This window comes from Ambystoma mexicanum, chromosome 12, assembly GCF_040938575.1.
Source record: "Ambystoma mexicanum isolate Mex_15411 chromosome 12, UKY_AmexF1_1, whole genome shotgun sequence".
In the NCBI taxonomy this organism is placed as follows: Eukaryota; Metazoa; Chordata; class Amphibia; order Caudata; family Ambystomatidae; genus Ambystoma; species Ambystoma mexicanum.
The window spans coordinates 25,048,556-25,070,742 of NC_090936.1; the positions used below are offsets into that span (position 1 = coordinate 25,048,556).

The window sequence follows — 22,187 nt, forward strand, 5'->3', positions numbered from 1 at the left end:
ATTTTGTTATTACAACAGCATATTTGCTGCTACTTATTTGTAAAATAATAAGTCCACACTTTTTTTTTAGCAGTGATTTGGATATACATGCTTTTCGAATGAAAAAATATTAAAATATTTGTAGACAACACATCATTTTGACAATAAAGTGCCAATGAAAGCACTGTACGGGTTCTCGCTTCCGTTCTCCTGCCATTTCCAGCTGTACTTAAAACCCACCCTGATGAAACCAGATTCGAAAATGAAAGCCGCCGAAACATGTCGACTTACCATTGAAGTTTACAGCCCGGATATAACTTAGCAGCTCTTTGCCGTCCACCGTACTCATCCTTTGGCACAGGCCAATGGCACCCGGGCAAAGTTCCCGGTGCATGTTGTTGAGTGCGTGAGCCATGGCATAGACGGCATCAATGACGAACTGCACTTTCCCCTCCTGCTCATAGTTGGAGTCCCTGCCAATGCGTTCCAGCCCTGAAAAAAAGGGTACGTTCATTAACTTTAATTGGTGCATTAATTATGAAAGTAGCCAAAATGGAAGGTTAATATTACAGATCAAAAAGATTAGATAGGTCATTAGGTGTTTGGCAGTATTTATGTCGGCAGTACTGCTGGCCCCACCTGTGCTGTAGGCTTGCCACCCATAGGGTGGCAAATCCACGCCCTACACACATTTCTGAACTACTTTGTGCACTACTTCAGAAATGTCCCATGTTTATTAGAAACATCTTTCAAGTGCATACAGGATGGCAACAGTGCACACCTCTGCTGTCCTGGGGATATAAACGCTCAGAAGCATCAGGAGGAGCTCTTATGGATATTGCACATGTTGGATTTAGGACATGAGAATGGAAACATTTGGATGCCCTTTGGCGGTTAAAAATTGTAGTGGTTTTTATCCTCGTTATTGTATTCAATATTTTCCTATTAGATCACAAGGTGAATACCTTGTTACACCTCATGATTGGGTATTAAATATATTCTGAATGAGCGCCTTGGAGCTATTGTATTGGATGCCATTTGCTTTCAGGGGAATCGAGGAGGCTATATACACAGTTGGTAGATGTGGCCTGGAGAAAGTGCCAATTTCAATTGTGAAGGAGAGGAAGCCTTGAGTGCGGGAGGTGCAGTATCAACGAAGCCCAGAATGTGTGTGTCCGTGTGACTGTATTTCTTCCTCCCTTCCCCCTGGCATCAAACCTCCAGCCCCCTAGGTGCAAGCCACAGTGGTAAAGTAGCAAGGATGAGTCCAGCGGATGCACGTGGACCCTGACAGATGGTGGAGAAACCAACCAATCCTAGCCTGGCCTCCCATATTGAGAAGGATTGTGTATAAGGCCTCGTCCAATCAATTGTGTGGGTTTAGACTCTTAGGAGAGCAAAGTAAACACCCTTACTTGAAGAAAAGATAGTGCTGAGACAACGTTAGCAGCAAACTGGAGGATCCCCTCGTGCCGCGAGGCTTGCCCCAAAGGTAGTATTCTTGGTTCTATGTTAGAGCAATGCCGTTTTTTGGTAGTGGGTAAAAATAAAAAGTAAACTTTTGTTTTAAACTGCAAAATTTTGGAGGGGGGAGACCCCCGTGCACCTCTCATCACCTACTCCATCCCACTTTCCATATACCCTTAAAGAAAACCCCACCCCCCTCCGTTCACGACAAAACCGCTAAAAAAAATTGCAGTTAAAAAAACATTCTTTTTACCCGCGACCAACATGGCAAGTACCGCTTTCGGTTCTATGCTAATTGCACCATACCAAACAAAAGGTGCATACAAGGGTTGCTAAAAAATGGACTCCAAACTCGGGTAACTGGCTACACCAGAAGCATGATCCCCGGCTCAACTCCTACTCTTTGCAAATCCTCTTGTCCTGGATATGGTAAAGAACTTGGGTACTGAGACAACCCTGCACAGTGCTGAGTCCTCCCTTTGGAAATACTTCCTGCTAAGAGGGGTTCGGAAACCCGATGAAATCAGGCCGAAACCTGCATTGGTGGTTGAGGCCTGGCTCTGTGCTGGTAAGTGTAGAGACCAACCAATGCCTTCTTCCCATCAATAAGATGCAGTAACCATGATCAATGCTGGGGAAGGTTATCAATAAAGCCAAAAGGAAGCCTAACACATAGATGGATTTGTATAATTCATTAGCACCCTCGGTGGGGAGCCAGCCAACCAGGAGGCATGAAACGCGGGCTGACACTGCTAGTGTTAGCCCGCTTTCCAAGCCACCTTACAGCCGGTTCTCCCACCCTCCATGTTCCCCCCCTGACCGACTCTGTTTTTTCCACCTCCTACTTCCCCCAATCCCATTTACCTGATTGCTGCAGACCCGCCGCCACGGCTCCTGCAGCTCCTGTCCACACTCGTTTTGCCCACCATGGAAATGGATGAGGGGCTCAGTGTGGAGTCCCGCCTTCCTATTACATGGCGGACATGTTGGTATAGTATTTACTCTCTGTGAACGGAACGCCGCGAGGCATCCCATTCACATATTACATTACAAAAAAAAAACTTTAGCAACCGTGTAACAAACTACACAGGGAGAATGGTCTTATGCCCCGAGTTGGCAGGCCGACCCTGTAGATAATGGCCTGCCATCATCGTTAAGGGACCCTCCCTGCGCTTGGGCCCTTAACTTGGCAGGCAGGCCGTTACCTACAGGGTCGGCCGGCCACCTCGGGGGCATATCGCCTCTGTAAGGACCTGCGTGGTAACATAGGTTGCACTTGTTTACACACAACTTGCCAATTATATCCACCGATTCCTTAGTTTTGCAGATGGTACAGAATATCATCGCATTGCATATTTTATTGGCAGATTTTCACCCATTGCCTCTGATGCATTTCCATTTATACAAGGACAAGAAATTAATGGAAATGTGTTTGTGAGTCTGGACTGTGGTGATTTGAACCTGCTGATACTCTATCACTCAGTGAGGCTTCTGGGTATAGATGCCAGGTGAAGAGGAAACAGAGGGCACTGCAGGTCAGGGATATCTGGCAATTAAATGACTGCATTATCCACTAATCCTTCAAAATGAATGCCACACCCACGTGTAGGGGTTTACTTGACCCTATGCTAGCATACGCTCACTTGCAAGACTTGGATCTCACGGCTCCAGTTTAGGGACCACATTGGCACGTCCTACAATTGCAATGAGCATGCCGCTTCTGGTAATGGGGGACCATTCCCTGTCGATCTCATCATCCTGGTCTTTCACTAAACTTACAAAACCAGTAGAGCACCTGTTATTCATGTCTCAGCGCATGATAGCTGCTCAGAGTCAACTGTACGTGGTGCCGACAATAATTCAAGAACCAGGGCTCCTAACCAAATGTGAGAAATAAGAGCAGATGGAGACCCGGAGTTCTCAGTGTGGCTTCTGTGCTTTAAAGTGTGGACAATATGCACATGAAACTGGATAGCCCTTCCGAAGAGTCGATTCCCTCTCCGTAGGCAAGCAAGACTAACTGTCCTGCCCCCACGTTCATTTAAGTTATTCTTTTGAGCCCCAACACTAGAGGACAAGACAATGGCTCAAGACCCATCACTGTCACATGTCTAGCACTCACATGATGGACCTATCCCAGGACCTCAGCACCATTCATGGCTAGCAAACAAGGTGGCATGGACTGGGAGAGCAACCTTGGGATAAATCCTAGTTATTCTGTTTGGATTCTAGCACTCACACGATGGACCTCTCCCAGGACCTCAAGCGCCATTCATAGCTAGCAACAAGGTGGCATGGACTGGGAGAGCAACCTTGGGATAAATCCTAGTTATTCTGTTTGGATTCTAGCACTCACACGATGGACCTCTCCCAGGACCTCAGACACCATTCATGGCTAGCAGACAAGGTGGCATGGACTGGGAGAGCAACCGTGGGATAAATCCTAGTTTTTCTGTTTGGATTCTAGCACTCACACGATGGACCTCTCCCAGGACCTCAAACACCATTCATGTCTAGCAAACAAGGTGGCATGGACCGGGAGAGCAACCTTGGGTTAAATCGAGGTCATTCTATTTGGATCAGAAGTGAGTTGGTGAGGCTTTTGTACCACCAGGTGTGGCGAGGCACCTCCAGGGCCGAAATTGTCTCCAGATGAACTTGTTTTATATGTAAAATGCTTAGAGCTATTGGAAGGATCTTTTGTGACCCACTTTCTAAAGATAGTGGTTTGTTAAATTCAAGTCGGACACATGGACCAGCTTGATATGACATGCTCCAGAATGATATATGCGAGTTAGTGACAGGCAATGTGCATTGCTCCCTGGAGAATCGGATCACAGTCACTGCAGAGTATCTCTGGGGCCTATCCAATGTGGCGGCAACATGACATTCCGGGCATCTGGTGTTCAACAGTAGCAGAAGAATGGGTAAGTGGTCAGAAATTAAAGCTGGACACAAAGTTCTCATGTTTCTGGTTAAATAATTTTATTCAAATTAAATGGGTTGGGAAAATGCCCCTCTGACCCTAAGCTAAGGGGGAGGATTTGTCCCTGTCCAAACAAGAAAAACTAAGGATCTGTCTGGGTCAGGATGTCAGAAATCAAAAGCTGCCCTTGTGTCCAAACATTCTATACTGACCCTCGAACTACAAACAAAATAATAGAGCGAGAAGGGAAATAGCCTGGTATTGGTAAAACATGTTCATAATATATATATATGTGTATATGTCTCCAACGTAAATATTGGCCTAAGATAGATAAGGCAGCTTGCTGTTAGGCCCTCAGGAGTAGACAGCTGGATATTAGACTGTTGACACACCGCATCTAATAACCTGGGGGTTAGGGCCGCTGGGCAAGCGTGAGGACTGCTACACCAAGATGTGAGAGTGAGCGACAGCCCTTAACACACTGTAGATTACAATAAACAGCCTTCATTAATCTTTGGCAGTCAGAGTACATCATGAAAACCATTGACTGAAAGTCATCTAACCCCTTGATTTCTAAAGCAGGGTTTCCTGACCCAAAAGAGTGATGTTCCATATTCCTACTAAGACAAAAAGCAGGTTTAGTTGATAGCATGAAGACTGGCCTCAGCTGTGGAATGTAAAATGCCTTCAAGGCTGTGAGTCAGCACCAAAGGTCATGCCGGGCATTCCCCACTAGTGATTTCCATACAACAGTCTCCTAGCCCAACGTCATCCTGTACCTGGAGTAATCCCCTGCTGTAGCCTGCTAGGTGCAGGGGGATGAAGTCTCAGCCCACTATAAACACAGGACTCTTCAGTGCTCATTGTGGCTCACAGAGTTAGGGGCGTGCTTAGAAGGCAATGCCAAGGTCCTGCATTTTCCTTTTAGGAGGTCTACTTGAACCCATCTCATAGCTATATTGGCACTGAGGAAGCCTTATGTGGGCGTTCAACTTAGCTAAGGTCCAGACCTTTAGTGGACATCCGCCGTACTTAGTACAGCAACGCTGTGATTGTGTTATGATCATACATTTACGTATATGACATCATTTCAAGATATTGTATAAGAAGATGGCAGTAGTTCCTTGGACCTTAGGACACCATAGAGCCACTGATCAATTACCATCACTGTTAATGCCTCACCCCCCCCCCCCCCCAAATGTGATCCTCCCTTAAATCGCCACCCCCAGGCTCAGGATCAGGTAGTGGCCGCTGTCCCCCTGGTCACATGAGGAGAGGCAACCTCTGGGAAAGAAGTGATGACATCATCGGACTCATCACAGGATGCATGTTTAAATACATCCTAAGGCCAAAGGTCGCACACCTCCTTTAGGATGTATAGATGCCCCTTATGGGCACTCAGAGACATAGTCACAGCCCTCAGGTTCTTCTCACTAGAAATATTAACAGGCCCAAAGCATTTCAGAGCTGAAAAATATTACAAAACCAATAGACTCTGTGGCAAAGGCACCGCATGCATTAATGGCCCTTCTGAATATATGTATGAAGGCCGCGCCTCGCGACTGGCCAGGACCTCCCCTGCCTCGCCAACCTGTAAATCATTGTGTGATCACGCATTGTAAATGAAATGTGTCGGTAACACAAGCACCAACCATTTAATTTATGGCCTTATCAAATATTCAGTTCATATAGACTACACAAATAATATTGCCATGCTGGGAGATTAAAAATAGTGGTTTCCCCAGCATATTTAATGCACAGGGGGGGCGCGGGTGAATTATTGAATATTACATTTTTTTGCCAGCTATATTGGTTTGGGCTCACACCATAATCACCCCAACAATGCCAAAAGCCAACTACATGTTGTATCATTCCAATTTGCCTAATCCTGTGGAAAATGTGCCCAGAAAGGTTGGTGCTTGTTATTCTGTGCACAGAATTTGACTAGCAGCTCATTATAGATTTTCTGTTTGCCGCAAAAGTATTTTCTAGTAAATAAAAATGGTCATATATCTGCCAATAGTTAACTCTCACAAAACTGAATAAATAAATACAGTGCCACACATGATATGATGTGTTATTTATAATCCGCTTAATACTCAGAGGTTTTAAGCGCGGACCCGAGGGTCCAACCAGTGTCACTCCGGAATGTCTTGCTTCCAAGGCGAGCACGTTGTCACTGAGCTATCCTCCGGAGACCACACACAACACTGGATATAATACCTTATCCTTAACATACCTCCCAAACCACGCACAGGCATGCACACACATCACTGCGTAACCCAGCCTTGTCAAAGGGGGGGGAGGGGCAGGAACCCCTCTCAGTCGGGGGTGGGAGGCCTAACGGGGAGGAATCCAGAGTCCGCCCTACCCTTGAGGTGGATGGTGGCAGCAGACAGGGAGCCACGTCCTGCCACGTCCCCCCCATTCTCCCCTTGTGGGAGTATGTGGACTTGCAGACCTTTATCTCGGTGGTCAGTGATTTCCTTTACGTTCACAATACCAGAGGGTGATTCAAAGCACCATAGCTCACCTACCCAAGAGAGAGAGAGACCGAGAGAGAGAGCCACTGCGCACAAGAGGATATCCCAGCCCTTTAAAATGAGTAGCAATTACCCTGGAGATGGACGGGTACGTAGATTTCTATTCATACATCAATAATCAAAACGACTCAGGTAGTTGGCAAAAGGAAGACCGTTTAATATCAATTATCTAAAACAGGGAGCATAGCAAACTTTCTCGATCCTCTTACTCAAACATTCTTAGTAAAAACTGAGATCTTATACACACAACTTGTCATCAATGATGTTAACCTATGTTTTACTAACGTCATCCTACGTGGCAAACTACAAAAACCTAGGAGTATGGGTGATTGGCTCTGAGTGAACATCTAAGTATACAATCCATTCTAGTCTAAAAAAAGTGTGAATATGTGATTGGTTACTTAACATCAGGTGGGGCAACCACTATGAAAAATGACCACTATGATCTTCACTAAATACACTACGTACCATTGGTTTACACAACTACAGGACCCCTAATTACACGGTCCTCTACAATTGGTTGCCACTCTAACCTCCATCAGTACCTTTCCATTTACGTCTAGCAGCATGCAGGCTGGCCATCCAGGTGCTGGTGAGCTCGCTTTAACTATTGCTTCCCACCAATTAACAAATCAATCCATCATCACCTCAGTGGTCTACTGTCAATAAGGCCTTTGAGGCTCGGCCTTGAGAGTGTGCTTGGCTCTGTGAAATTCAGGGAGCGAAAGCACGGTCTGCCCTCGTGCATAGGTTTGACCATCTTGTTCATCCAACTTCATTCTTCCATGTGACTAGAGACCACTTCTAGTGCTTAAAACTATTTTTTAATTAACCTCTGCCGTCTTCCTTGTTATGTTCATGCCTTCTGAACAGGAGTTCTGTTTTTTCACACGATTTGTATCCAATGTCAGTTCACTTCAGTTTGATAAGACCTTGACTTCTTGGCTCATCCAGCCTCGTTGTTGAGATTCACTTTGTAATTCAATTAGCTTTTTAACTGTGACACACTAGAAATGAGGCCTTTCTGCTGCTGTCCAGCTATAATGCGTAGTGGAAACATCCATCCTTTACTTTTCCATATGCATATATATTGGCGCTTTCCGCAATCTGTTCGCTATAAAGCTAGCCTAAAGATAACTTCATCTGCTTGCATTTCTTTTGCATCTGTACACGTGTAAAATGACTTCATGTCTTGATCTGTTTTTATGGCATAAGCTTCTTCACCTTGATCCCAAGATGTCACTTATCCTTGGTACTTTCTTGATGCCTTATAGAATATCTTCATTCTCTAGGCTCGGCATCTCTTCTATGTACGTCAGTTCAGCTCTGTGTGACGTATACTGGCGATGGTTGGCGACGTTACCATTCTTCCTTGTCGTTTATTTGCTCTGCTTCTTCAGGAATCTCGTTTAAATAACCATCATATTTCCTTGTGTGCAGGTATGGTTTCCTCAACGGGGACCTTGCTCCAATGGTTCCCTTTGGACTTTGTTGTCCAACTGCTCTGTGTATGTCACATACTCTGGTTTCCAACATACAGGTAAAAGGGGCAGAACAGTTGAGGCGGGGGTACTTGGCTCCTCCTCTACAAGGGCAACATAGAAACCCACGTTGTGAGTACAGCTGAGTCCACTGGCCAGCTGGCACCATCAATACAAGATCCCCTAGTCCAGTGGTCGGCAACCTTTGGCTCTCCGGATGTTTTGTACTACAACTCCCATCACACTTGCCGGCATACCCAATGGTGGAGAATCATGGGAGTCAGGGGCCAAAACCTCTGGAGAGACCTCTGTCCTAGACTGTCAGTGAGAGGGGGAAAAATAATACCTCCCGTGAACGTACTGAGACGCCCCATGGGGATGAAACCATGAATTGGGACATTGAGCATCCTACCAACCATGTTCACAAAGTAGGTGGCCCACAAGGAGAAGGTGAGCAGTGCTTAGTCCCCTCTCCAAGACGCATGCTGCATATCCGTGCCCTGGGAGTGGAAGAAAGGGCAGAATGGTTAGGAGAAAGAGTCAAATCCTCACGGGGAGGACTACTTAAGCATGTGACAGGAAGCAGGAAGTGTGGGGTTTGGGGCAAGGTCAGAGGTGGAGGATAGCCAAGAGACTAGCAGGAGGAAGGAGGGACCAGCGGCTTGTGGAGAAGGCTAGTGGAGCAGGTGCAGTATTGGCTTGGGAGTGATAGTGGTTCTTCAGTGTGAGTGCTGGTGTGACAAGTGAGCAGTGAAGATAGTGCAAGGCTGAAAGGCAAGTGACTGAGGAATAGTGAAAAGTCAACAGTCGTAGTGGGCAGAGGAGAGTGATAGTGAAGGGAGGATGGTAGTTGTTGAGGGAGGAGGGAAGGAGGGGGCTGTGGAGTGTAGTGGTGGAGGAGGCAGTGGCAGAGGGGAGGAGGAAGGAGTAGCAGAGGAGGGGAGGATTAGTGGAGGGATAAGTAACAGGTGGAGGCGGGGAGTGAAAGAGTGGTGGGGGGAGTGAGGAGGACTGGTACAGCAGGAAGAGCAGATGGGAAGAGCCACATGTGGGGGTAACTGGACCAGCCTGAAACTAAGAGTAATTGCGGGGCACTTACCATGTTCCTATTAGAACATCAACCATTGGTTAAAGTAGGGAGATGGGGAAGTCGCTGAGGGAGGTTAGCTAGCCTGGTTTTAGGGGACCAGCATTATAAGAGAAAGCTTAGACAGTTTGGGTGACCATTCAGTAGCACTAACTAGGGGTTATGGATATGGAGAGAGAGAGAGAGACAGACAGAGAGACAGAGAGAGAGAGACAGAGAGAGAGAGAGAGAGACAGACGGAGAGACAGAGAGACAGAGAGACAGAGAGAGAGAGAGAGAGAGAGAGAGAGATCCATCCCTAGGACACACAAAGAAAATATAAACGCTTGCCCTGTCTGAATGACGTGGATTCTTTTCTATGCCATTACACTCAGATAGGGAGCGAGCTGCAGCCTCCATTTTCAAACGCCAACTATAGGCATTGGCGTCTTGCCAAAATATGGAGGTCTATTAGTAATCTACTTGGGTTGTACAACCAACCAGGGACCTCACAAAGCCTCCTGTAAGTGGTGGACTAAAGTCAATGGCTGCTCTCTCTTCACCCCACCCTTCTCACAAACCAACATGTAAAGCCTATGTGCAACCCCACTTTCCCATACCCCGTGCTCCCCGGCCGTGCCGCCTCCTACACCTTCTGTGTCTGCTCTTACACAGCCTCCCCTGCCCTTGAGCCCCGAGTGCTAGTGGAGTTGAAAGCCAGCACAGCAGGCAGTTACCTCCTGGGATGGCACCAAGGACGGCGCAATCACCCATTGGTGGAATGTCCCAGGTAAAGCATGCTTCCAGTGACAGGCTTACTCACAACACAGACATACTTTGAACATATTTGGGGAGCCTGTAAATGTATACGAACGCTGATACAGGTGTCCACATCTGGATGCAAAGTTGGAACAAAGAAAATACTCAAGAGAGTTTACTGTTACAATTTACACATAATGATCAGTCAAGTGGTACAGCAAGTAGAGCGCTTGCTTTGACATCCGTGCAGAGCCTGCTGACCTGGGTTCGAATCCTGGCAGGGCCAAACTCAACCCAGCCTTTCATCATACTGAGGTCGATAAATGAACACCACACACTGTGGGTAATGATAAGCAGTGCTCAGATACCTGAGGGTTCGTAGCGCTATATAAATGCAAAATTATTATTATAATACTAGCCAGAGCAAGTCAATAGAAGCTGCATTCACAAATCAAAGAATGAATACATTACTAATCATCAGGACCCTTACATCATTTAGAAGGCTCAGGGGCCAAAGCTTCTCCTCCGCCCCCTGCAAAAGCAACTAAATACATGTTACCAACTTAACTTAAAAAATAGCGCCTCCATGTAGGGTGAGACTTCTCCCACTAAAGGAACGTATTGGAGAGGACCGGCTCTCCTCTCTGGGCAATGGTTGGTCAGGGCCTTTGCTTAAATGTGGTTCTTGTGTCCCCGGATGACATTTCTAAATATTTGACATGCATGTTAACCTGGCATATGGACCCCAGGGTGCATTTCCAGGGATGTCCTGTGCATGCTAAACTCCATGCAGGTAGAAGCATAACCAGGCATCTTGTGACTCCTTACTTATTATCACCCCGTTCCCTACCCTGACACCGGGTAACCCATCCCTAGACCATTGCATTCCTCCGGAACAAAGCAAAAACATTCACGAAATAAAGCAACACAAACATATAGTCTCATCCTGATTACTACGGGCACTATTTATTTGTCAATATCATTTTAAGTTAGCACTGACAAAGCCAATAGATTTGGCATGTGCAGTTGTTTGCTGCATTTTACAGTTGCAAGGAAAAATGCAGTAAATAGTTAGGCCCTGCTTAGCGAGTAGTTCCAAAAAGGTCTGCAAAGTCTGCAAACCAGTGCTCGCAGAAAAATAACAAAAATAGACACTGTAGAAAGACTTCGTATTACTGCAATGAAGTCTGTTTACTACTTCTATTACTAATATTATTTACCAGCAGACAGTATTTGCACTTTTTTAAAGGTGTTATGCCTGCCCCCCCTCCTTGCCTCGAGCAGTGTCACGTGCTTGGCACACGTGCACACACCATGTGATTCATTTAATAAAAGAGCCGCACAGCTCCCCAAGCGGAATACCAACGCACCGACTTCTGTGTGCATTCACGGCAAGCATGCAGGAGGGGTCCTGGCCATAGCATGCCCCATAACAATGGCGACAAGGAATTCTAGAACCCCTGTGCAGACAGACCATGTCAGAGAACATGCTGGAGCGTGACTGCCATGCGGAGCTCACCTGTTTTCCAGGTCGGAGGAGGAGATCCTGCAGGAAACTGAGGTGACAAACACACAAGGCTGCTGCCAGTGGGGAGAGAATGGAAGCAACTACTTCCACCTGAGTTAAATATTGGTTGGCACCTGGAAGGACGAGACCGGAACCTACCATCAGCCCGCTACCATCCCACATCAATCCATCAAACGGTTTCTCTGGCTATCAACGAGCAAAGAGCTATTGCACAATGCTGTGTCTAGCCCAGGGACTGTGATGTACTTTTGTAAAAAGCGGTGTTCCTGCATATGGGTGCACAATTAAAGCGGACACAGTGAGATGCCGGCCGGAAACTGTGGTCCTGTTGACTGCCTCTAGGCTTAATTTTGGATTCAGCAAAACAATTGGACATTATTGGCATACCTTCTTCTTGGACTAACCAAGTGTTTTTGTATGTATTGTCCCCACTGGCTGTGTTTTAAATGTATGTGTTTGGCACTATTGTCCAAAACCTGAAATCTTGATGAAAACAAATGAAAATGCATTAAGTGTTTGGCACCATGTTGCGGCAGGATTGAACACCAACTCACCGATTCCTGTGTGCATTCATGGCAAGGATGCAGGAGGGGTCCTTACCAAGCCCCACAGAAGTAAGCATGGTGATTTTAAGGGAGCGCTAAGGTGGAAGGAAGAAGGGGCGAGCTAACATGGGAGGCAGCTGGCATGGGGCAGGGGTGAGCCTGGCAGGCATGGATGAGCTACCATCAGTGGGGGTTGGCAACGGTGAGCTAAGGAGAGAAGGTTGTTGGAGAACAGCAGGGGTGAGGCAAGATGGGTGGTATGGAGGGATAGGTGGACAGACATGAGGTAGGGAAGGTGGGGGTAGAGTGCCCTGGGGTAACATGGGGATGAACTAGGATGAGTGCGGGTAAGTAGAGGTAAACTAGGGCGGGTGACTTGTTGGGTATAGGCAGGTGTCAGCTAGGGTGGGGGAAGGGGTGAGGCAGGGATGGTGTGGGTGAGGTGGGGAAATGTGGTGGTAGAGTGGGGTGAGATCAGAGTGCGCAGCGGTAGAGCCTGGAATGGAATAGAAGACAGAGGAATAGGCAGGTAGGGTCATAGTAGAGGGGGTGAGAAAGGTGTGAAGAGTGGTGGGTACCAGTAAGAATCTCCTTCCAACGATCTGAAGCAATCACACTCTACTTGGGTTAACATAAAAGATGTTTAAGGCCTTTCCTGAAGTATCTTCAAACAATACATTGCTTGCAGCCTATAGAGTTCAGCTCTATCTGCCCTGCATTGCATAGATCATTTGTGTGTTGTTGATTTGATATGAATATAGGCAACCACCACCTGCCTTGCGAGCACCCGAGAGCCGAGTCTGGCGAGCACTCGAGAGGCGAGCACTCGAGTGGCGAGCCTGTCAAGCACTCGAGAGGCGAGCCTAGAGAGCACTTGAGAGGCAAGCACTCAAGTGGTGAGACTGGCAAACACTCGAGAGGCAAGTCTGACAAGCATTTAAGAGGCGAGCCTTGTGAGCACTCGAGAGCATGGCCATGTGAGCACCTGAGAGGCAATCCTGGCAAGCACTCGAGTGGTGAGCCTGGTGAGCATTCAAGAGGTGAGCCTGGCCAGCACTCAAGAGGTGAACACTCGAGTGCCGAGTCTTGCTAGCAATCGAGAGCCAATCCTGGAGAGCACTTAACAGATTAGCCTTGCAAGCCCTCAAGAGGTGATCCTTGCTAGCACCAGTGAGGAAAGCCTGGTGAGCACTCGAGTGTTGAGCCTTGCTATCAATCGAGAGCCAATCTTAGTGAGCGCTTGAGAGGCAAGCCTGACAAGCACTCGAGAGGCGAGACTGGCAAGTACTTGAGTGGTGAGACTGGCAAGCATTCGGGAGGCGAGCCTGTCAAGCACTCGAGAGGCAAGCACTTGAGAGGTGAACACTCGAGAGGCGAGCCTGGCGAGCACTCGAGAGGCGAGCCTGGAGAGCACTTGAGAGGCGAGCACTCAAGTAGTGAGACTGGCAAGCACTCGAGAGGCAAGTCTGACAAGCATTTAAGAGGCAAGCCTTGCGAGCACTCAAGAGTGCAGCCATGTGAGCACCTGAGAGGCAATCCTACTTGAGTGGTGAGCCTGGCGAGCACTCAAGAGGCGAACACTCGAGTGCTGAGTCTTGCTAGCAATCGAGAGGCAATCCTGGAGAGCACTCGACAGATTAGCCTTGCAAGCCCTCAAGAGGCGATCCTTGCTAGCACCAGAGAGGAAAGCCTGGTGAGCACTCGAGTGGTGAGCCTTGCTATCAATCGAGAGCCAATCTTAGTGAGCACTCGAGAGGCGAGCCTGCCGAGCACTCGAGTGGTGAGCCTGCCGAGCACTCGAGTGGTGAGCCTTCCATGCACTCGAGTAGTGAGCCTGCTAGCACCAGAGAGGCGAGCCAGGCAAGCACTCGAGTGGTGAGCCTGCCAAGCACTCGAGTGGTGAGCCTGCCAAGCACTCGAGTGGTGAGTCTGCCAAGCACTCGAGTGGTGAGCCTGCCAAGCACTCCAGTGGTGAGCCTGCCAAGCACTCCAGTGGTGAGCCAATTTTAGTGAGCGCTTGAGAGGCAAGCCTGACAAGCACTCGAGAGGCGAGACTGGCAAGCACTCGAGAGGTGAGACTGACAAGCATTGGAGAGGCAGGCCAAGCGAGCACTCGAGTGGTGAGCCGTGCCAGCAATCAACAGCCGATCTTAGCTGTAGAGGCTATGAAACAGAGTTAAGCTGGAAGCACATGAGGTGCAAATATTGTGATTCAACCAAAACAAAAGAAACATTGACAAGCTGAATACTGAGAGATAAGACCAGTGGATAATAACACCCTGGGATAAGTGGAGAAGGGGAAAATAACCTGACCAAAGAGAAAGAGAAACGAGCTAGAGTGTAGAGGAGCTCAGCAATTGAGCCACAAACAAAGTCAAGTAGACCAAAAGCAATTGAGCTGTAATCATCGAGGAGGGAAAGCCCACCAGAGCAATAACTTCTTCCCAGGATGCATCCGGATTAACAACCCAGAGCAGAGTCTATAAGAGACCCCCAAAAGGGCGCAATAAAGAAGAAAGAACACTGAATAGACCCAAATGAAGAACTGAAGAGATTGATCCAAGAAGTCACAAGATAATATTTACGGATCCCAATTTGAAGAGAAATATTGAGACTGGTACTAGAAGTGCCCTCAGGAGAAGGGAGTCATTCTCTTGACCTGAGTTAGTTCAGTTTTATAGTGGTAGGCACAATTTAGGGTAGTTTTTGGAAAGCTGACTTATTTCTTCGGATGTTCAAGACTGACAAACGAGCACCTTAGGTGTTAAGATAGGTGCATTCCACCCACAGTGATAGGGAAAGTTAGGCCTTATAATTTTAATTTAATAAAATATTGTACACAATGTCCATAGAGAGTCTGTGACTTTCTTCTGACTCGCCACACCGATCACCATAATTCTGGGTTTTAGCACCCATACCAAAACATGCCCGGTTCCAGACAGAGGTAAAATACCGCCACTTAAAATGGTGGTAATGACCCAAGCAAAATGACTGCATGCAGAAACCTCTCAATGGAATCATGTGGTACTTCTAAATGGGGAATAACACACCCTAAAATGACCCTAGCCTCCTCTGAGCCAGCCAAACTTTCAGAGTCCTGGAGCAGTCTGGAAGCATTTCACAGAAGAGCTACTCGCCCTTGTACAGGTGGAGCACGCATTGTGATCATCACAGCATTGTTAGCTGGACCCAGTGTTTGTGCGTGAGCAGGTACATGATTTACATTCAGGGTCTGCAGCTTGTGGCTCTAGAGGTGTTTTGGACTACATCTCCCATGATGCCTCATCATTGACCATGCTGGCTAGGGCTGATAAGAGTTGTAGTCCAAAACATGTGGAGAGCCGCTGGTTGCAGACCCACAATGTAAATGGTAAATCTACCTTCATAACCCAGCCAGGCCAGTAGGGGTTCCAGCTAGGACTCAAAATCTTTGCTCTCAGCAGACCTCCAGCCTATGGCTCTCCAGGTCATTGGACTACAACCCCCATCAGCCCTAGTGGGCACAGCCACTACTGAGAGATCATGGGAGTCGGTCTAAAAGATAAGAAGAGCCACAGGTTGCAGACCCTGCCCTGCCATCATGTATAGTATACTTTTTTTCTTTTTTTTACAATACTCAACATATAGGTACAATTCTCAGAGGATAGGACTTGAAACTTAGAAATCCAGTGTAGCCGTTCTTGTGGGTTTTGCTTTAACTTGAACTGTGCCTCCCCCGCACCCTCACAGTCACAGTTATAACAACTCATACGGGTGTCCTGATTGGCAAGAAATCTCTGCCGCTCTGACCTATATTCCTTTTTGACGCTGTGAATTCACTGCATGCTGCTTGAACATTATCAATACAATCTTTAATTTTGGACAATTTAGTTTTACACTTGACCTATCACAGGAGTTGGACTGCCGCAGCATTGGCCAATCATTTCAGCTTTCTAGAGCGCACATTACCCATTCATGGAAAGATTGGTTTGGCGAATTGGTGAAGGTCTTAGTCTTTGAGGCTGAGAATCATCTTATCATCGATTCCCTAAGCCGTGATTACAATACGTTACCTGGAAGCAGAAGCAAGGATTTCTGAACATAGGCCATGTCTCTCTTTATATGGTATGCTCTAGGACTGCCTATCAAATTCTCTGTATTCTTCTTGTCAAGTACCATACCCCAAGATGTCTTTCTTTCTCTATATGATCAATATTGTAATGACAAATATACCAGGTAAAGGGGGATTATGGTTCCATTCATGTAGTGTTCAACTACAACATCATCTGCTTTTGTCTGGAGGTTATTACCGCCACACACAAACATTACAGCCTGTAGTGTTACCCACCTGAGGGAATACTGCATGACACCAATGGAGTAGTATGGACTTTCAAAATGTGGAACAGGAAGATCCAAATGAGTCTCAATCATGCGGCCCCTTCACATTATCCCATCCTTGCCGCATGTGGTAGTGGCAAGAGAGTTCAATGGGTAATACCCTCAAACTCATAACCAGGCCCTGGAGGTCACTCAGGGCAGCAAATTGCAGCTTCTGCATCCTAGACACTCCAGTCTTGAGAAAAAAAACAATTACTCAAATCATTCCAAACGATATCCCGGTGAAATAGGCAAAATAACTCCAGAAAGCCCAGGACTATTGCCTCTAGGCACTTTTTTGAAAAACAGTGGTTGCAAAAATGAATTGTCATTAGTTGAAGTAGTTTTACGCAAGAAGGAAGCTGACACTACCCCATTGAAACTAAGCCTATTCTTTAAAGGCAATTCCTCTTTGTCGTTCTTTAATGAGGGTCATTGTTGTGTAGATGAAAAGGCGTCAAACCTGTAACATGCACATTTCTGACCGTCCAGTGCTCAAATGCACTCATGTTGAAAAGGCTTGATACAAGAGAAACAGAGGGATCCTGTCTGATCGGTTTTGCTTCAGCCTTCTACAGTTTCCTATTATCCCAGGAACCCTTTGGCATCCTTGAACCATCTTCACCATGAAGACGTGACAACCAAACCCAACCCTATTGGCCTGCAATGAAGACAACACATGACCTACCACCAGTCAATTGAAATTATCTCGCTTAGAAGCAAGTCTAAAAGTGCATTTTCTCTGACGGGGGCAAACAGTCACCCATGTCTGGCAAGGGCTCATCTTCCATTCATCATGGCTAACTTAAGATTATTCTGAGGCCACCAAAAAGTAATTCAAAGCAGTTTCCCAGAACCAATAAACCTTAGCGTCTAATAAAGTGCATCTTCTAATCTGGTGTCCAATACTGAATTAAAATTGGATGGCTGGCTAGTGCAATTTTTGATCTTGTTTGCTGCCATGTCCAACCCCAACCAATGTGTGACTCCTCCCAAGTAATACCTCTTTCTGTATTTGAATCACTTCATCTTCCAACTCTTTTTGATCGTACCAGTACCCAAGGTTACCAGAGGACTCCATATCGCTGCAGACACCACTTACTGACTGTGGCTTTGTGTTTACTTTACTTTTAGGGTTGCCCATTACATTCAACTGAGGTGACCATAGACTACTACTCCCAGAATGCAATTGGTAGAAAGTCCAAGACCGGGCATAGTGTCTCTGGCGAATGGAGTCCTCCGGTAACCTTAGCCGTACCTGAAAGTGTTTTGGTTCGCCGTTGCAGTTGTCAATCACTGGATGAGGGATGATTTGGTAGACCTCATTAAGTCTCTGGGCCTCACTAAGAGTTTGAGGGTCATTTTCTATTACCATCACTCAGTCCATAAGATTTACTGCAAAGTGGGGTAATGATGGAATTAGTCCACATTTTTTAAAAATGTTTATTTATTGAGCATGTGTTAGGCACCTATACAACAAAACAGTGTTTCCAGGCGCCACAAGGCAAAGCGAGGAGGGAACAGGGGAGTAATTGCAAAAAACTGTAAATATATAATCGTGGTCCTACTAGACCTTGTGACATTCAGATTTGCAAGCGCAAGTGCAGTGAAGAGAAGTGCATGAGAGAGGGATGGGGGAAGGAGCAATGTATAGGCAAGTGCTGGTGTGAGCCGGGAGGGAAGTGCTGAGAGGTGCCAGGGTGGCACCCCTCAGGGCGGCGGTGTGCATCCGCACAGCCGCCAGGGAGGTGGCCGACAAGAGCTCTGCTGGGGGACCGGGGAGGTGCTGGTGTCAACAGAGCAGGGGTCTGGTAACCTGTGAGACTCATGAAGGTCCAAGCCGTCAGTCACAGCGGCAGGGGGGTGATTAGCAGGGAAATGGAAAGAAGGAAAGAGGTAGAGAAAAACAAAGTTCTGAAAGGTTTCCGCAACCTAAGGAGGTCTGACACAAATCTGAGAGGGGAGGGAGGCTGTTCCAAAGAGAGGCACCAGCCATAGAGAGAGACCTGCCCCAGACTCTCTGCTTGGAGAAGCGTTTGACAACAAGAGAGTTGGAGTGAGAGGAGTGCAGTTCTCTAGCAGGGAAGTATTTAGGGAGAGAAGGTTGAAGATAACGCAGTGCAAGGCCCCAGAAAGACTTGTGGATGATGCAGAGGGTCTTGAATGTGATCCTTGCGGCCACCGGGAGCCAGTGGAGAGATCTTAGGGCTGGAGAGATATGGTCCCTGGGCTTGAGGCCAAGGAAATGTCTTGCAGCCCTATTCTGAATTAGCTGAAGGGGCATAGACAGGAAAGGGGGATAGTGAGGAAGAGGCTGTTGCAGTAGTCCAGCCTGGAGAGGACCAGAGATCTGGAAACTTTGAGCTTCTGGGGCAAGGTGAGGAACGGGAGAATGCCTCTAAGGAGGTGAAGCTGGAAGTAAGCCTTCTTGGCAAGGTCCAAGATGTGAGGGGTGAAGGGGAGAGAGGAGTCGAAGATGACCCTGAGGTTTTTGGCCTCACAGGATGCTGAGAGTGGAGAGCCCAAGGAAGGTGGCCAGAGGGTAGGAGGGAATCAGGTTGCACACTTCCCAATAAGAAGGATCTCCTTCTTACTGGCATTAAGACAGAGATCGTTAGCCGCACACCATGCCTGGACTGCGGTCAGACAATCTGGGATAAGAAAGGAGGTAGAGGAGGTAATAGACAAAAGTTTGAAGGAAAGATGTGGGTCATCAGCATACCACTGGAAATGAGGAGAGAAGGATAAGATCAGGTGAGCAAGAGCGGCGAGATAGATATTGAAGAGCCATGGCTATAGGATAGAGCCCTGGGGTATGCCGCAGGTAGAGAGTCAAGTGGTGGAAGAAAAGGGCCCAGCTGCAACTTGGAGTGGTGCTTAGTGAAGAAAGCGGTCAGCCAATCCAGGGCCCAGTCCTTGATGCCAAGGGTATCACCGAGCCATTTTATGAGGATAGAATGGTTGACCATGTCAAAGGCTTAGGAGAGATCGAGGAGAATGAGAACAGCAGGAGAGTGGAGTCAGGATTTGCAAGCATATCTTCACCGGTGTTCAGGAGAGAAGTTTCCATGCCACTTGAAGCCCGAAATCCAGATTGATGGTCATGGAGGCAACCAACAAGTTCAGTGTGGAGGCTCAATTGGGGAGGACTAACTCCTGGGAGAGTTTACCGAAGGCGGTGGTGGAGATAGGGTGAGATTTAGTCGGGCAGGAGGGGTCAGCAGAAGTCTTTTAGGAGCGGGTGTGCAAGGGGGTGCTTGAGGGATAGAGGGAAAGAACCAGTGGCGAAGGAGTGGTTTCAGAAATCAGCAAGAGCCGGGGCGAGAGAGGAGATGTTGTCCTTAATGGTTCTAGATAATCCGGGGAGCCTGTTTGGATGAGACCTTCATAGAGCGGACAACTTTAAAGACCTCATCAGGTGCTATGGGCAAATGGGAAGTGAGTACGGGGGTGGAGGGAGAGGAGCCAAGGGAGGCAGGAGCGAAGTGAAGATGGTGGTGGCAGAAAGTGAGGACAGGATGTCCTGAGTTTTAGAAGTGAAATGGGAGGCCAAAGCGGTGCAGAGAGCCTGGGAAGGAAGGGGAGAGGTTGAGACAGCAGTTGGATTGGCGAGTTCCTTGCAAGATTGTGAATATTTCAGCCGTGTTGTTAGTGGCTACAGAGATGCGGGTTTGGATGTCGGCCCTCTTCTTGGAGCGGATAGAGAAGCGATATTACCTTTGGGGCAGGCGACAGGCCAGTTTGTCGGAGGATGAACCCAAGGTCTGCCACTTCCATTCAGCAACCCTGTACTTGCGTTTCAGAGATGCTAAATCAGAGTTATACCAGCCGTTGCACTTGGAGGCAGGTTTCAGGCGAATTCTCATGACAGGAGTAAGGATGTCAAGGGTGCTAGAGATGGAGGTGAAGGTTAGCAAGGACGGGGACAGAGGGAGAGTCAGAAGCAGGTGTGGGGGGATGAAAGTGGGAGCAAAAAGCACTGACTGACACTCGCTTCATTGGACGAATGATGGCGAAGGAGGCTGGCAGTGCGGCAGGCGGCTCAGACAGAGGGCTGAGGGGCCCTACGTGAGAGGAGAGAAGAGAGTTGTTAGACCACAAGAGAGGGGTGGTGACCGAGTTAGAGATAGGGATGCTTCCAGAGGTGAAGGCATCAAGAGTGTGCCCGGCTGAGTGGGTCAGACCGGAAGCGAGAATAGTGAGGGAGAGGGAGTCACAGAGGACCCAGAACTGTGAGGTCGCTGATTCAAGGGAATCAAGGTGGATATTCAAGTCACTGAGGAGGATTTTGGGAGCATAGGTCAAGAGGGAGGAGGTGAGGTCGGCCCATTCAGGGAGGAATAGAGAGATAGGGGCGGGGGTTCTGTAAATGGAAACCAAGGTGAGTGAGAGAGTAGGAGAGACCCCAAGCATACAGACGAGGATGCATAAAGTCCACAGGACTCCATGGGGGATTTGGAGGAATTACCATGCGTGGTAGTTCAGCTCGTGGTCATTCCTACCATTTTTCACAGTACAGTGGTGGCGATACCTCCAGTTACATTCCAATGACAGCACCTCCACTTCACCTCATGACTCATCATTTGGTGGTGTGGAAAAGTGGCATTAAAAGTGACAGTAACAGAATGACTGCAACTTTACTACCACTTTGTACCCCACAAGCATGCTTGCAATGGCGTTCCAGATGTTTTGGACTACAACTCCTGTCAGCCCTAGCAATAGTCAATGGTGAGGGATCATGGGGTATGTAGTCCAAAAAACACAGTGGAGGCGCAGGTTACAGATCCCTGCTAGCCCAGCAATCATTTATTTTGTATTTTTCCTGCATTTATAATCCCCAGAGCCATCCTCGGACACTGTTATGAAACACTTTCAACTAATTTGCCAAAAGACAATGTGAAAGAGTAAATGAATATCAAATTAATAGATTTGGCCACCAAGAGTTAAAACTGACTGTAAAAATAGTGGACAGTGTTTAATTGTGACTGGCCAAAAAGAGAACACAACACAGCCATGTCAAAATGGCCACCAATTTCCCTCGTATTTAACAACAATGGTCGCAGCGTAATGATAGATCATATGAAATTGTCATTAATGAGCATAATTCACGAACCTAATTACCCAGAAAATTAGAGCTGCCTTTATTTTCTAAGGTACCTCTTACCAGGCAATAGAGCCGTAATGCGTTATCTAAGACTCCGGTCACACAAGTCTAATGTAATCACCAAACGAATTGAGGCACCTTTATGAGTCCAGCAGTAATAACGCTTTCATTTACACCATTCAAAGGCAGGCTATTTTTCTCAGCATCTTGCGATGCCATCAAGCCTGGAGTAAGAACACATTTCTTTGGGTTTGGGAAACAGTACAGTTTAATGAGTCAAGCAATCATTTCGAAAGTATAAAGAGAAGACAGTTAATTTGGTGTGTACTTCATAAAACAAGTACTACAGCCACCATTCAACATGTTTTTGCAGATGTGGAGATGTCACCTGCTGGCGGATTTATGGACTTTGAAAAAAAAAACATCGAATCTA

At 47.3% G+C, this 22,187-nt stretch overlaps 1 protein-coding gene across 2 annotated transcripts in view; it reads right to left on the reverse strand.

Moving 5' to 3' along the window:
- GRM8 (glutamate metabotropic receptor 8) overlaps positions 1-22,187 on the reverse strand; it is a 1,803,300-nt gene that overhangs the window by 541,328 nt on the left and 1,239,785 nt on the right. For both annotated transcript variants that reach the window (XM_069627842.1, XM_069627841.1), the window contains exon 7: positions 271-471. In XM_069627842.1, coding sequence (XP_069483943.1) covers positions 271-471 — 201 coding nt within the window. The remainder of the gene's footprint in view (positions 1-270; positions 472-22,187) is intronic.